Raw genomic sequence first — 15,609 nt, forward strand, 5'->3', positions numbered from 1 at the left:
GCGGTCTACTGCGCCGCCCTGCCGTGCACGGGCCTCCCCCACCGTCCGCAGAACCCCCCTCCACCGCGCACGGCCCCCACACCTTGCCCTGCCCCCCCCCCGCGCAGGGCCCGTCCCACGTCTCGCACAGGCCCCTTCCTGCACTGACCCACCGTGGAGGGATCCCTGCACCGTGCGCGGCCCCCCTTGTGCACGGCCCCCCCCATGTAGTGCAGTGACCCCCCCACCGTACAGCCCCGTCTGTGCCTTGGGCACAGACCCAGTCCTGGCATGGATGGGCACACGGGGTGTTCATCACCCACTTTGAACACCCAAATTTGGTGGGGGACAATGCAGCCTCGTGACCCACCAGGGACGAGGCAGGGACAGGGGTGCACGTGCTGCCTCAGCTGTGTCCCCCACTCTGCCACCGCCCCGGGGCCAGCAGGGAACTCCTGTTTGTCCAGCGCGTTTTTATCCGGTGGAAACCGGCAGCACCGGCAGGTTAAATACGCCCGACCAGGCGATAAGGTCCCGGTGCGAGGGTGCGGGTTTGGCCTCCTGGCTCTGCCCCTGGGGGTGGCCGAGGAACCCACCCGCGGGCATGCACCGAGTCTGGCGTTACTCCCGCAGCCCTAATTCTGCACTTCGGCCAGACAAGGCCAGAGCAGGGACCTCGGCGCCTGGGGGGCATCGCCGGGGCAGGAGAGAGGTGGGAACACCGGCCCCGGGGCAGGGAGACGGGGCGAGCGTGCCAAGCGGCACCTCCAAAACACATGCCAGCCCGGCGCATCCTGCCACGCTCGGACGCCACAGCGGCACACAGCGTCTCCCGCTCGCCCCAGTATCCCCCGCTGGCATGGGACGGGGCCCTGCTATTAGGAACAGCCACGCGGACCTTCTCGGGTTTGCTGGGACCAGGAAAAACCCGTCGGAGAAGAGGCGGCGGCGCGATCCCCTTGCGCCCGGCGCTGCCCCGCCGTTTGATGTGGGGCCCGGCCTCGTCGGCCTCGCCGCGCCGGCTCCGCGCTGTCATCCTGGAGTAAATAAAGCCCAGCACAATTGCCTGCTTGTTTATTAATTTTTGCTTCATCAAAGGCTGCTTTAATCATCTCTCTCCCTCCTGCCATCGCCACTTACAGCACGCACCGTGCTGGTGCGCCACGGATTAGGATGGGACAGAGGAGCTGCAAGGGCTGGCCCTGCTCCCGCACCGGTGGCACCGCTGCACCCTCACCCGGTCCCGCACCGGCTGCTCGGGCGGCCCCGAGCCCACGTGATGCTCCCGGGTGGGATGTGCGGGCTGAGGGGTGGCCACCAGCATCGCTGGTTTGCGTGGAGCTTCTTGCCTTTCCCTTCATCCTAATGTTGTAAAAGCAGCACGGCCCTTCCCCAGGGAGGGAGAATTTTCCTCTGGGATTTACAGACCCGGACACCCTCGCCGTGGGTCCAGGGTTCACCTGGCACATGACTGCAGAACTCCTGCTCTTCAGAGAAGGGTGGATGATTTTCCCAACCAGTTCTTCTCCCACCCTGATTCCCTTTTCCTCCTTCCCTCCATCCCCAATGTTGTTGGATTACTCCCTGCCACATCACTAGCTGAGGATTTGGCATTCCCCGCATCCCACGGGTCCCAGAGATGCCCAGCATTTATTTTTTTTTCCCATCAAAAAGCCCCTCTGCAGCTCCCCCGGCACCTCACTGTGCTGTCCCCATGGCCCCCAGCTTTTTGCTGCCTCCTCGGGGCTCCCTGCGAGCCGGCAGAGACAGAGCACCCGTGGCCAGCGTGAGGTCCCCTGCGCACAGCATCCTCCCGTGCTCCCTGAGCGCGGCCGGGGCGAGCAGGGTGACACATTTCTGAAAGGGCTTTGGGTGGGCAGCTGGGGGAGAGTGGGACTGGGGTGACCAGTGCGTGTCCCCCCCATTGATGTGCACAGAGATGGGGCAGGGACCCCACGGGCTTCCAGGAGCCAAGTGGCTGCTCTTTCCCCAGCGCCATGGGACACTGTCCCCTCAAAAAAGGGCACAGTGATGGCACAGAGCATGGAGCAGGGACCAGGGCTGGCGTCTCCCACGCCGCAGGCTGTGCCTGCCCCGAGACGCAGCCGAGCTGCACCGTGGCTTGGGGCCACGACCTGGTGCCATGCATGGCCCCGCCGGAGCCGGCAGCACCTCGCGGGAAGCAGCCGGGTGCCGGGACTGGCTCCAGCCTCTCCAAAAATCCAGCCAAACGGGACGGACCTCTCCGCAAACCTGTCGGGCCGCATTCAGCCGTGCCAGAGCCGGCGTCCTTGCCGCCGCTGGCCGCCCGTGTGCCGCGTTTGACATGTGCAGCCGGTGGGACCGCCGAAAACTCACTGCTGATGACTCTCCTCACATGCCCCAAGCCCTGGCACGGCCGTGGCATGGAGGTCCTCCATGTGTGCCGCGGCGGCGCGTGTCCCACCCTGCCATTCCCCCATTGCCCCTCCACAGGGACGCCCAGTTGGGGCAGGCGTGCGTAACAGGTCTCTTCAGCCCAGAGCCAGTCCGGAGCAGTTTTCTCAAATGAGGACAATTAAAGTAATGGGAAAATGGAAAGTATTCATCAGGGAGCTGCAGTGGCAGAGGGGGAAGGAGCTGCGGTGAGTCAGCGATCCAAACCGAAGCCCCAGCGCCAGGTAAACAAGCTGCGAACCAGGAGGTGTTAGTCACCGGCTCTGGCTGTGCCGGCTCCAGGCTGGGAAGGGCATCGGCAAAACACTCCCGCTCCAGGAAAGGGTTTGGCAGCACCAAACCCCACCGGCGAGAGGAGAGCAGCACCCGCTCCCCGTTGTGGCGTGGAGGTCCCGCCAGGACCATCCACTGCCTCTGCCCTCAAGGACATCACTGGGATGGGGACATGGGACATGGGACATGTGGCCGTGCCCCATTTTGCAGGCGAAGCTGCGATGTGGCCCTTTTTACCGCGGGGCCAGGTGCTGCCAGGGCAGGAGCAGGACAGCCGGGTGCTCCTCCCGGGTGGCCATCACTCCCCGTGGGACCTTGGGCAAGTCATTTAATTTCTCTGCGCCGCCACCTTGCCGTCATTATGGTGGAGCCAGACGGGTGGATGCCCAGGGGAGAGGGCAGGATTCATGGTTTAAAGCCAGCAAGCCCAAGGATCCCCACTGGATCCAGGCTGGGACCAAGCGGCGCCTGGGAGGGCTCCCCTCTTCCTGCCCTGCACCGAGTGGAGTCCCAGCCATGGGGGGCTGGATGCGGCCCCTCGAGCCAGCCAGGCTGGCTGTGTGGGGGTCCAGAGCCCCCAGCCCAGCCCTGCTTGGGGAATTTCTGGCAGGGGAGCCACTGGCCAGGGGAGGCTTGGATGCCCTTCAAGCCACCCTAATAGGCGTGAAGCCCCCAGGTTAGAAATCTCTATGGGGGTGAAAAACACCCTCACGGATAGAGGGAAAGTCCCCCGGGCTGCCCCAGGTACTGTCTCTGTGCCCTGCCCTACCTGTGCCAAATTTTCCCATTGGGAAAAATAAAAGGACCCAAATTATCCACTGGAGGAAATCCACAGTGCTCAACTGCAGCTGATGCAGCCCAGAGAGGAGGATGCAGCTTCCACGGGGCTGGAAAAGACCATGAGGATGGTCCAGCACAGCCTTCTGCTTTGCTGGGTACACACACACACATCTGTGGGCACAGGGGCACACACATGCACACACACACATGCGCACGCACATGCATGCACACGCACACGCGCACTTGAACTTGTCCCAGAAGCCGCATTAAATCATGTCCCACCAAGCAGAGATTTCCTCTTGTCCAGAGACACCAAACACCTGCGAGTTTGTACCCTTCTAAAATCGGGCCAACGGTTAATTACGCTCCCAGTCGGGTTATCAGTGCCTGGGTCCCATGGCTGCTTCCTGCCATCAGACCTCACTGTGCTTTAGCAGGGAAAATTCGGCTCTTTTGTTCCCACACGTGTTCCCAGCCCTTTTTGGCTGGGCCCTGCGGGTTCGGCCGCGCAGAGCGCATCCCCCTGCCAGGGGAACGGCTGCCCGTCCTGCCGACTCCCCTCTCACTGCCAGCCTCAGCATCCCTGCTGAAAATATTGTCCCATGCAAAATCGGGTCCCTCCAGCTTCCTCCATCGCTAGCCCCCTTAGCCACCGCCCCGAGCTGCCAGCCACAGCCGGCAGATGTCTGCTCTGCTGACTCCATATAATGCAAGTTTTACAAATTAAACTGTCACATGGCCGTAAATTAAATACTTTGGAGAAACCCATTATAATGCAGCAACACAATTAGCTTTATCAGCCAGCCCAGAGTCATGCCAAAAACCAAAGCCGACTCACTTGACAGGAGCTGCCATCCATGAAACCAAGCTAACGACCTTAATTATATTTTTAGCTTCTAATTTTTGGCTGACAGTATCCCCAATTACCCAGCCCATAATTTGCCCAGGGACTGCGACCAGTCTACCTGGTCTGTAATTCCCAGGGTCAGCCCTTTTATTCCTTTTAAACATTAGACTCCCACTGGCCACTCTTCAGCCCTCTGGAATTTCCCCAGGGTTTTTAGTGTTAAAAATTAACAGCAGAGCTCCTTCGCAGCCTGCAAGACCCTTCCTGCGAGGGTCGTGCCAGAAACGCCTCTGGTCCTGAGAAAATCCAGCGATGTGGGAGCTGGGGACAGGGAGTTGGTCCTGCCAGGTTAAAAACGCCACATTATCCGATCAGCTGCTCTGGCCGAAGATTGTTCTTTGACCCATCTGCCTTTATCTGCCACCCACGCTTCACACCTCAGCACGCAGCCCCTGCGCTGAAGTCTCCTTTCCCTGCCCCTTCACTATGCTTTTATGGGGTTTTATCCTTGCTTCTGTGCCAGCGCTCAGCCAAGCCGGCTCTTCCCCGTCCGGCCGTCCTTGGCGCTCCAGCTGGCTACCAGATTTGGGGAGCCGGCCCTGCACGCAGCCTGGTTTTCAGTATCATCTCCCTCCCCTGAGCTGTGCCGGGTTTTGGCGAGGCGGCTCTTGCAGCATTTGCCCCCCACGATGCACACAGGCACCTCTCGCCCCGGGGTCTCCCACAGCCCCCCGGCACAGCCGCTGCGAGGGAGCAGAGCCCAGGCACCGGCGGGTGCCGAGCGCCCTTGGGATGATGCCCCGCCGCGGCCCCGTGGGGCGGTGGCAGGATGCGACCGCGGTGCAAAGGGAGGAATGGAGCAGTGCGGGCTGCGTGGGGGCAACTGAACCCCACCGTGCACCAGGGGCTGGTGCAACCGGAGGCGCTGGGGCCCGGCTGGCCCCGGGGAGCGGGGCAGGAGCCAGCCGTGGCTGCTGTGGGGCAGCACCCTCCTCGGCACAGAGGCCCTGGCCGGGCCGGGCGAATGCAGGGCTGGAGTGGCCGGCTGGAGGGTGTCCGGGCTGCACGGGCATCCAGCCCCGGCGGGGAGCCAGGCTGGGCTAGCCAAGGGTGCCATCTCCTGGGGAGAGACCCGAACAGCCAGGAGCCCGGCCGGGCCCGGCGGCGCGTCCGGGCGCAGGGTGGGCACCCCGGGGCTGAGGCGGGCTGGAGCTGCGCCCCGGGGCTCTCCCTGCCCCCGGACTGGGCCGTCGCTGCCCTCGGCTCCCGGCCGGGCTGCGCGAGACGCGGCCGCGGACACGCCGTGGCCGCTCGCCACAACCGGGACGGCCGCGGCGCGGCCGTGGCTCTGCAGCTGCGCGTGGGTGCAGGTCCCGCGCGGACACCCGACGGGCCGCCACGGCCCCGGCCGTGGCTCTGCAGCTGCGCGTGGGTGCAGGTCCCGCGCGGACACCCGACGGGCCGCCACGGCCCCGGCCGTGCCCCTGCCCGCACCGAAAAACCGGGCAGCGGCTACTGCACACGGTCGGCCCCGTGGCTTTGGTCACGCAGCGGCTTTGTGCTTTGCCACGGGGGCTCGGCGGCGGTGCGGGACGCGGAGCGCGGCCGGGCAGCGGCAGAGGATGGGCATTTGAGAGCACGTCTCCGCAGGGAATTTAAAGGAAAGAAATGAGTCCTCAGCAGCCGCGCTCAGAGCCATCTGTGCCCAGCCCGGCCCCGCAGTTACGGGTTTCGACCCAAAATGACTCCTCTTCCCCTTTCCCCCGACATGGCCCCTTTTTTCAGGTCCCAAAGGGAGCATGTGTGCAAGCAAATGCCTTGGCCGAGGCTCAGCCCTGCCCGAGCCCAGGGACTGCAAAAGGCAGGCGGGCCAAGGAGAGGCTGGGAGGAAAGTATCCCAGCAAAGCTGCTCAAAGGGAAGGTGAGGCATCCCCCCAAAATTTTTGGAGCCAAACATTATCCACCCTGTCTGCCTGTTATTTGCAGCTCACCTTGCAGCAATGCCACTGGGGCGACAGTGCAGATAAAAAAGGGATTTTGTTGTTGGGACAAAACTGGGCTCTATCACCCCAAATAGACCTTTGGAGCCATATGCAGATGGGTGCTGGAGGATGCAAAACGATGCAGGGGGGCTGCTGCAGGGTGCACGCAGAGGGATGCAGAGGGTTGCACCGTTCGGGAGGCTGCACGAGGAACTGCTGATCAACGCTCTCCCACCAGTGGCACACTGCGAAAGGTTTAACCCAGGAACCCATAACAGGGTGCTGGCAGCTGCTGCCTGATCCCTGCCTGTGTCCCAGGGCACGGGGCTGACCCCAGGCAGGGCAGGCCGGCAGCCACCACCTCGTCTGCGAGATGGCAGCTCACGGGGGACCGTGTTTGAAGGTGCTTAAGAGCCACACACCGTCCTCGGAGGCTGTGGGAGGGGAGGATGCCACTCGGGGCACAGAAGGCCGGGCTGCTGGGGCGCATGATGAAGGACATGGGGTCCCGGCCTGCAGGATACACTGAGAATTTGAAAGTCGCAATCACACTGCCTGATCTCTGCTCAGCAAGGAGGGACAAACCGCCCCCAAGTGCTTCTCACTTCCCTCTTGAGGGCTCACCAGGGTGGAAACTGCAAGTCTCCTGCTGCTATTTACGGAGGCAGGTTTCCCCTGCAAAACCCCGATTGCTGGAGGGCAGGGCTGGGAGCATCGCTCCAGGGCCATGCTCTGCCACGCTCAAGCAGCGCAAGCAAGGCCAAAATCGTTGCTTCCTTTGCCGTCGGCTTTAGCTCTCCAGCTGAACGGGCCGTGGGCTCTGCCGTCTGCCCGGGGCGCGGCGCTGGTGGGGCGAGTCCGCGCATGGGCGACCACCGGCTACACGCGGTCAAAGGTGCATTTTCCCCCGAGCCCTTGCACCCTGCAACCCCCCCTCCCAGCTGTGCCTCTGCCTTCCCGCTCCCTCACGGGACCCTCCACAGGTCTTCCCAGCGGGAGACTCAAGCCCAGCGATGATCCTATCCTTTGCATCAGATGTGCGTGCAGGGCCACAACACGTGGCACGGCATTGGTGCCGCGGTGTCCCTGTGGCCACGGTGTGCCTCCTCTCCCGGTCCTTGCTCCAAGCCCCGCGGTCCATCGGATGGTGCCGATGCTGGTTCCCTGCCTCGCGTGGGAGCTGGGACATGATGGGTCACACCCAGCCACCGCGGGGCTGAGCAGCCACGGGGCGCTGGCTTTCTCTGCTTTGGGCTTTGTACCCTGTGAGCAGGTTCAGCCTCCAACGTCCCTGCGAAGGAACACGGAGCATTGTGCCTTGCAAGCGGCCTTTCGGTCTCTCCCGGTTGCAGATCACCACAGTAAGCACGAAGTAGGAGTTTTTGAACTGAACGGAAAAAACATTGACACTGCCCCACTGATGGTTACAGAAGGTAACAGGTATCGCTGCTTCCTTCCCCCTTCAGCGGCTTCTGCAGAAACGTCCCGCCGGGCTGAGCTGAGTCACTGTCCTGCCTGCTCCCAGCACCCCTCGCCCCTTCCCGGCAGCACGGCCACGGCCGCGGCACGGCACCTGCCCAGTTGATCTGCGAGGAAGGGGGAGAAACCTCCAGAAATGAACGCACTGCCAGTGGAAAAGGGGGAAACCAGTAACTGCACGGTCTGGCTTTGCTTTCACTAGATGTTCCCTGTGGAGCGTCGTGCCACCGGCCAGATCCGCCCGGGGTATTTTGCTGGTTGGAGGCACCAGGGCGGCCGTGGCGGCGGTTGCAGCCCCGCTCCCTCCTGCTCCGGCTGAGCGAGGGCAGACGCGCTCGGCGCCGCGGTGCGGTCCGAATCCCACCTCTGAGGCAGCCCTGGGGGTGCTGCCTGGCTGCTCCTGCGCGGGTTTGCTGATCAAGCCCGTTCCACTTGCAGGGTGAGGTGAGATCTAAAAATAAACATACAGCTATACTCTTGGAGGCCGCCAGCAGCGCAGAGGTAGCTCTTTTCCTCCGTGAAAGCCAAGCTGTGTTATTATTAATGCTTCGTGCAGTTCCACTGCCAGCAGGGAGGGCAGCGCCGGGCCCCGAGCCCAGCCGGGACCTCCACTGCCCACGCAGGGCAGCGCAGGACAGCGCAGCCCTCCTGCAACCCTCCTGCCCCCGAGACACGGATGCGCTAGAGAAAAGCAGAGTTTAAAGCATCTTACTGGGGCCCAGGAGATGCTTTACGTGCCGTGAGCGGGAGACGGGCCGGTGGTGTGGGCTGACCCCCCTGCGGACAGGGACAGGATGGGTGCGGGACCAAGAGCGATGCTTGGTCCCGGCCGGAGGCAGGGTAAGCTGCAGCTACGCTGGCGGGCGAGGGTGGCCGGCCCTCGGCGCTGCGCGGTGGCGGCGGGACGCTACCCATGGGGCTCGGCCACCGTGACGCAGAGCCCCAGCGAGGGGGACATGCTCCGCTCCACCTGCAGCCCCACGCAGCGACATCCCCTGCGGCTGCAAGGCCTCTTGCTCCGACATAGCTGCTCCTTCTCGGCAAAGCCCGGGAAAGCGATAACCCACAGGGTTGCGCGCCGGCTCTGCTGACCCAGGGTAACTGTCTCCTCTACAGAGCAAAACATCCTTCTCTGCAGAAGGAAACATCCCATTGCAGCCAGGCAACGCAAGGGCGGGTGCCGCAGAGCCCCCACCCCTGCAAGCCCCTCTGCAGCGTGGCCGCCTGGCCCAGGACAGCCCACCCTGTGGCCGCCCGGCGGGGTGCCTGCCTCCCCGGCCCCGAGCCCCGGCAGCCAGGGACGCCCGGCGAGCCAATGCGATGCGCTGTGCATGCGGCCGATTTGCATCGAAGGAATAGGGGGAAACCCCAGGAAACACATGGCCCAGGCATTAATCAAATCTATCTCTAATAATAAACCTCCCAGGCAATGTGCGGGCTCGGGGCTGGAGCTCGCAGTGCAATGGCAGGAGCCGAGGGGGACTAGGCGCCGCGGGAGAGACAAATGTGAGTTACCCCATAGAGGGGCCACGCGGGGAGATGGGGATGAGGGGCTCGTCCGAGCCAGGGCTCGGGGCTACGGCGACATTTCCGGAGGGCTGGCAAGGAGCGGAGGGTCTCCCCAGGCTCTCACTGGAGGAGCAGAGCCACCACAAAGGGCTTCCACCCTGCTGAAGACGGTCAGTGCCGTGGGGCTGGAGAGGAAACGGTCACTTAATGCTTTGGATGAGGGGCCCATAGGGGAGTTTAGGGTGCTGGTCCCTGGTGGGTGCAGAAGCAGAGATGCGCCCAGCTCTGCTGGAAAACGCATGGCTGCAAAGCCCGGCTGCACCGCGCCGGCAGCACTGCGTGCACCTGGAGGCTCCCCGGGAAGGAGAGCGCAGCCATCGCGCGGGACTTTTCCCATATGGGGCCAAACACCCAGCTTGGACCCATCCTTGCAGCAGAGCAACAGCAGGAGCTGCCCAGCCTGCAGCCCCCCAGCTCAGAGAAAGCCCCAGATCTCCATTTCCCACGCAGCTACCCCATGTGAAACCCCACCGTAGCTCAAGGGATGGCCGGGCCCACCGCTGTCCCCAGCACTCACCGCCCTCCGCAGGGCTCGCCGCCGCCCGTGGGGGTCTTGTCTTTCTTCTCTTTGGGTGCAAAATGTCTTCAAAGAGCATCTGAGGAGAGCGCTGGCCTGAGCCTCGCTCTGCCCTGGGGAATGTCTTCAGCCAGCTCGATAGAAAGTAATTATTTCATTTTATAGCAACGTTAATTGAACTACTGGGACTATAAGGCCAGCATCCCTGTGCAGAGTGGATTTATCTCTGGGAACGGGAGGGTTTTACACGCGCTGCCCCGGGCAGGAGGCCGCTCAGAGCAGGCAGCGCAGGAAGCCCGTCCTCAGCAGGGAAGGTGCTGTGCGGGCAACGGCGGCGCAGACGGACCTGCAAAGCACCTGACTGCTGCACGCTCCCAAATACTAGAGAACGAGGAGCTCCCCCCCGGAGTACAGGGCGTTTTCCGTATAAAGATCAAAGTTTGGCTTTGCAATGGCTGTGGTGCGGAGGCTCCGGCCGAGGCACCGTGCAGCCTTCGGGCACGCGGCGGCCAGCGCCGTGCTGCGGCATCGGGGAGTTTTAAACCTTTCGGGTCTTGTCGGCACCAGCAGGAAACAGCTGCGGCTCCCTGGCACGGCTCCGCAGAGGGATGCGGTCGCCTGTGAGCCCTCTCGGTCTCGGCACATCGCCGCCGCGGCCGCCCTCGCGCTGGGTTAGCGCTTCCTGCAGTTGCTCGGCCGCCCTTGCCGCAGACCCCACGTGCGGCGCGGCGCGGCACATACTGCTGAGCGGTGGGGGATCAGCAGGGGCACGGCCAGGGACTGAGACCATCACTTGGGTTGCCTCCAAGGTCAAACCCTGCGGTGGCACAGGTGAGGCCGCAGAGTTATGCAGCACCCAAAAATGGGGACGTGCATAAATATGTCAGCTGCTAATAAGTAAATGCTCATTAGAAAGCTAATCCTTAAAATTGTAAGTTGTTGGCTAGATTTCTGTGCGGCTGAGGGTTGCTGCCGATGCCTCGTTCCTGTGCCTTTGGCACAACATCCAGCCCACGCTGGGCGCACCGCGGCAGAGGAGGATGGGACGAAGGGCTCCTCGCGGGGACAAAAGCATGTCCACCTCCAGGCATCCCAGCTGGCGCTGGTTAAACCAGTGCTTAAGGCTCTCCCAGAGGGACGTCCCTCCTGCTGCTGCTTAGAGGAGTTCTACATATCAAAATTGGGTTTCATTATGATGCCAGAACACCAAAGGGAGATGTCAGAAATTACGCACAGGATGGCACGAACCGCCCTGGTGCCACAGAGGAATTCAGAAGTTTCCAGAACTAAAAATTGTTGCAGAAGACGTTGCCAGTGATCATTCTCACCCTATTTCTGGGTGAAAAGGAAAAGCATTTAAAGACAGGAGCGGTTCCCACTGCTCTCACTCCCGCAGGCAGTTGTGTCCATCCCCAGATCCTCAGGGCGCAGCACCTAGAAGCCAGGGTGGTCTCCCTGCGTGTCCCCGGGGACTGGCGCAGGACGCGCTCATGTAGGGTTATAACTGGAAGAGCTTGCTACGCCTGAAGCAGATTTTGCCGTGCGCCGAAGCCTCGGACCAGAGAGGGCTGGGGCGCAGCCGGGCATCCCCCTGCGAGGGGTCCCAGCCCTAGCAAAGGGACGAGGTGGCCACCCCGTACCTACTCACCTCCTGTTCTGCAGCCATGGATGGGACCCACGTCGGGTGTGATGCCATGAACAACTGCACTGACCAGCAGTACTGGGACACCCTCGTTTGCCAGTGCATCCCCTGCAGCCTCGTATGCGGCCGGCCCACCGTGAGGAGGTGTGCTGCCCTGTGCGGTGAGTGCCGGGCGGCCGGTTGCAGGCACCGTGGGGCTGTCCTTGGACCGAGCAGGCAGCGATGGGGCAAAGCTGGGAGGGGAGATCAGGCCCTGGGATGAAGCACAGGGCAGGCTCCAAGCCAGCTCAGCTTAACAGCTTCAAGCCAAAAACGCTGGGGAACGTGACAGCTTCCCAGCAATGGGCTGGGTCTGGCAACAGCTCAGCACAGAGCAGGATCGAGCCGTGCACATCTCTGTACCTCTCCCTTCTGGGGTCGCAGGGAGCTTTCCCAGAGCTGTATCAACACTCATATCCCCCGTCGGGATACCCCACCCTCCAAAGGCAGCTCCTCGAGATACATCGGGTTCAGCTGGTGTGGATAATGATAAACTCAAGCTGTAGGTTTGCAAGGCTGCACTGTGAGCCCTGTGCTGGGGCAGGCACCAAGGTGTAGTGATAACGGGTGCGGCGGAGGATGCACATTGCACCCAGACCCTGTGCATGGTCCCCTCCCTCCCCGGCAAGCCGTGGTCTAGGACTGTGCTAGGGCACAGGGGACCCAGCCCTGCGCACGGCTGCATGCAGCAGCAAGTCGCATCTCCCCGTTGAGGACGGGAGATGCCATCCCTGGGGTCCCGAGCCGGTGCTCAGGCAGGTTTTGGCACGTCCTGAAAAATCGTGCAAGCCCCAGGGCAGCAGCAGCTCTAAGAGGAGCAACCAGGAGCTTGCTGCCGCAGGTGGGTACGGCTGCGTGCGTCTGGCCGCCCGCTATCCCCTCCCCACGCAGCTGCCAGAGATGCCTTTCCCTGGTATTCATCATACAGCCAAACGCCGCCGCGGAGCCCGCGGGTCTGTCACCCTGCCAGCCCTGGAGAGGTCGTCAACACTTACAGCAGGGTGCACGTCTCGCCCCGCGCCCGTCGGAGCCGTGAGAGGGGCCACGGGCTCGGGCTCGTAGGAACCCAGGCGCTGGGGGTGGTGGGAGGGCAGCGATTTGGGAACCTCATACTGAAATGACAGGGGAGGAGGACGTGCTCAGGACACTGCCTTCATCTCCCTCCTGTCCCGCAGAGTCCATGGACTGCAACAGCAGAGCTGGCTTCTACTATGACGAGCTCCTGAAAAAGTGCATCAACTGCACCACGGTCTGCGGGCAGCACCCGAAGCAATGCGACCCGTCCTGCGAAAGTAAGGCCGTGCGTGAGGGGAGGCAGAGCAGGGGCGTGGGGCAGGACCCCCGGGGCTGGGCTGGTTACGGGGCCGAAGCGAGGGAAGGGGCAGCGAACCCCCCTTTCTCTGTCCTGGGGGCTGTGCGCTTGCGTGCTGCCATTTCACCCGGACTGGGGAAAGCAAGCCGGGGCGTCGGTCTCTCTCCCGTTTTCTCCATCGCGCAGCACGTTTTCCCTTTTGCACCTGGGTGTTTTACAGACCTGTCCTTCGGCTCTGCCAGCCGGGGCAGCACCTTTCCCACCTTGCTGAGCTGCCTCCAGCCCTGGGGAGGGGGAGCGGGAGGGGATGGGTCATTTTCCCCAAGATCTACAAGTCCCACGCCGGGGTTGAGATGTGATACCTGGAGAAGGAGGGAGGGTGGGAACGGCGCATGGGAAGGGATCTCCTCTACCTCGCCGTGGAAGAGAAAGGCAAGCGAACAGAGGCAGCGCATATGGCTGCTTTCAAACGCGCTCCTAGCTGAGCGCACAAGTGCCCTTAGCAACACCCTCCCAAAAACTCAATCGCGCGAAGCGCGTACCCGAGGGGTTTCTAAGCGCGCCCATCTCTGCCTGGCCCACAGCGGGGGCTCTGGTGGCCACCCCCCCTCCGCCAGCCGCCCTGGTCACGGCCTCGCCGCCCGCGGCTGCGCTGGAGCAGAAGGCGTGCGTGGAGCAGGAGCCGTGGCTGGTCGTGTACCTGCTGCTGGGGCTCTGCCTCTGCGCCCTCGTCTGCTCCCTGCTCCTGGGCTGGACCCACCTGCGGAGGAAGGGAGAGGGGGTCTCCTGCCAAGCCAGCGCTGGGACCTGCCACCGCAGGGAGGACTCCTCCAAGGGTGAGTGGTGGCTGCACTGGGGGGAACTGGGAGAGGATGGGGAGCTCGTGGTGGACAAGCTCCCAGACCCTGCTGGGAGGGACAGAAAGCAGAGCCAGTTCGTAACAGGGGTGGGGAGAGAAAGCAAACGACATGCAGTGCGGTGCAGTCTGAGCCCGGACCGAATCCCCACGCCCCAATTCTCCACCGTAACCCCCTTCTGAGTCCCCGCATTCCAGAGGCACGGGCGCAGCTTCGCGCCGCCACGCAGGGGCCGGGCTGGGGGCTGGGGCTGCACCGTCGAGCGGCAGCTCTCCATCCAGAGGCTGAGCCGTGAGCCGTGGGCAAGCAGCCGGCCCTCTTCCAAAATGAGCCACCCGCCCAAGGAAGCCCCACGGCTTTCAGGGCCATTGCAGCTCTGGGTTCATTCACTCGGGACGGTGCTGGGGCTGCTTTGGAGCAAACTGCTGCCTGGCAAGAGCCACGGTAACACAGGCTACTTGCTCCTCCAAGCAGGCGAGTGCCGCAGCTGGTCTGCTGAATTATCTTGCAGCATCAAAATGCCACAGTTTTACGGAGCCAGAGGGGCTTCACAAGTCTTTGCATTAAGGCGAAAGGATAGGGAAAGGATAACGTGGAGTGAGCCAACATACAAAAGACGTTTTTATTCTCCCTCCTCCTCTTCTCCCCTGCCTTTACCAAAAAAAAAAAAAGTCTACTTACCTATTTATGCATACACATATATGTTTACATACGTACACCTTAAAGCCAGCCATGCTGGATCTCAAAAAATCACAGAGAAAAAGCTCACGAGCTGGTGTGTCACTCGGAGTCACTCTCCAGCAGAACTGTCATTCAAGCCATTCCTCGCTGCTTTGCTTGAAGGACACGGTGGCATTGAACGTTCACTTTTAAGGAAAGCCACCAGTTTCAAAGCTATTTCCCGCACCCTTTTTAATACCCCTGGCCTAACCTTGCTTATCAGATCCCAGACAACAGAGCAGAGCCCTTCGACAGCTGGTGTCCAGCCCGTGGAGCATCGTGGGTCCCTTGAACTGGCGGTGAGCAGCCAGCCTGGACGCTGCACTCATCGGAGCTCTGCTGCACCATTACATTTGCATATGCTACAAAAGCAGCACTTAATTAAAAGACTAATTAAATTTAATGTGATCAATATTACAATTGCTTTAGTGATAGACCTCCAGCCTTCCTGTTCAAGGCACTTTCCCATTTCCCCCCCAGATCTCACCTCCCAGGGCTGCAGGACGGGGGTGAGCACGCCGGCGATGCATTACATGCAGTGCCACGGGCTTTATTGAAGTGGTGGGAGGCGGATGTCCTCTCCAGTTCCAGGACCGGCTCTTTACAGGCTCTAGTGCAACACTTGTGAAGCATTTCTTGGGTAAAAGGTGCTCCTAAAAACTCTTAAGCTAATACGCGTAGTTTGTTTGCAGATCGTCTGGTGGAAGCGGGCAGCGTTGGTGATGGATCCACCGGCAGCAGAGTCCCAGAGCCGGTGGAAACCTGTGGCTTCTGCTTCCCTGGACACGGTTCTGCTGTACAAGAGACCAAATCATGCCACAGCACCTCCTATCACATCGGGGAAAGAGCTGCTCCCTCTCACACCGGGATATGCAGCACGGGAAGCGCTGGGGCCATTCCCAGCCCTGATGATGGCCACTTCAAAATCATATGTTCTCCTTCACAAGAGAAGACGCCCATGGCGTGACCGTAGTGAATGTTCCTGCACAGGATCGGAAAGGAGGGATGCTCCCTCTGTCCCCAAAACACAGTTTCTTCACCCTCCGTTTCCAGTGACTGTAACGGCTTCTACCAGGACTGGTGGACCTGGCACAGTTGTTGCCAAGAGCTGTAGGCTACACACAGGGCTGTTCTCATTTCCACTCGGGAAATGAAATTCTCATTATTCTTGTGCACT

General features: G+C 62.0%; 1 protein-coding gene across 1 annotated transcript; it reads left to right on the top strand.

Moving 5' to 3' along the window:
* Positions 1-11,308: 11,308 nt before the first annotated feature.
* Positions 11,309-15,399, top strand: TNFRSF13B (TNF receptor superfamily member 13B; the record flags this gene model as incomplete). The annotated part of the gene is made up of 4 exons (XM_082006525.1): positions 11,309-11,665; positions 12,719-12,835; positions 13,440-13,691; positions 15,125-15,399. Exons 1-4 carry the CDS (start codon positions 11,527-11,529, stop codon positions 15,397-15,399), a joined length of 783 nt encoding a protein of 260 aa, XP_081862651.1. The 5' UTR covers positions 11,309-11,526.
* Positions 15,400-15,609: the final 210 nt, after the last annotated feature.

Source organism: Phaethon aethereus (genome assembly GCF_964289735.1).
Source record: "Phaethon aethereus genome assembly, chromosome: 15".
In the NCBI taxonomy this organism is placed as follows: Eukaryota; Metazoa; Chordata; class Aves; order Phaethontiformes; family Phaethontidae; genus Phaethon; species Phaethon aethereus.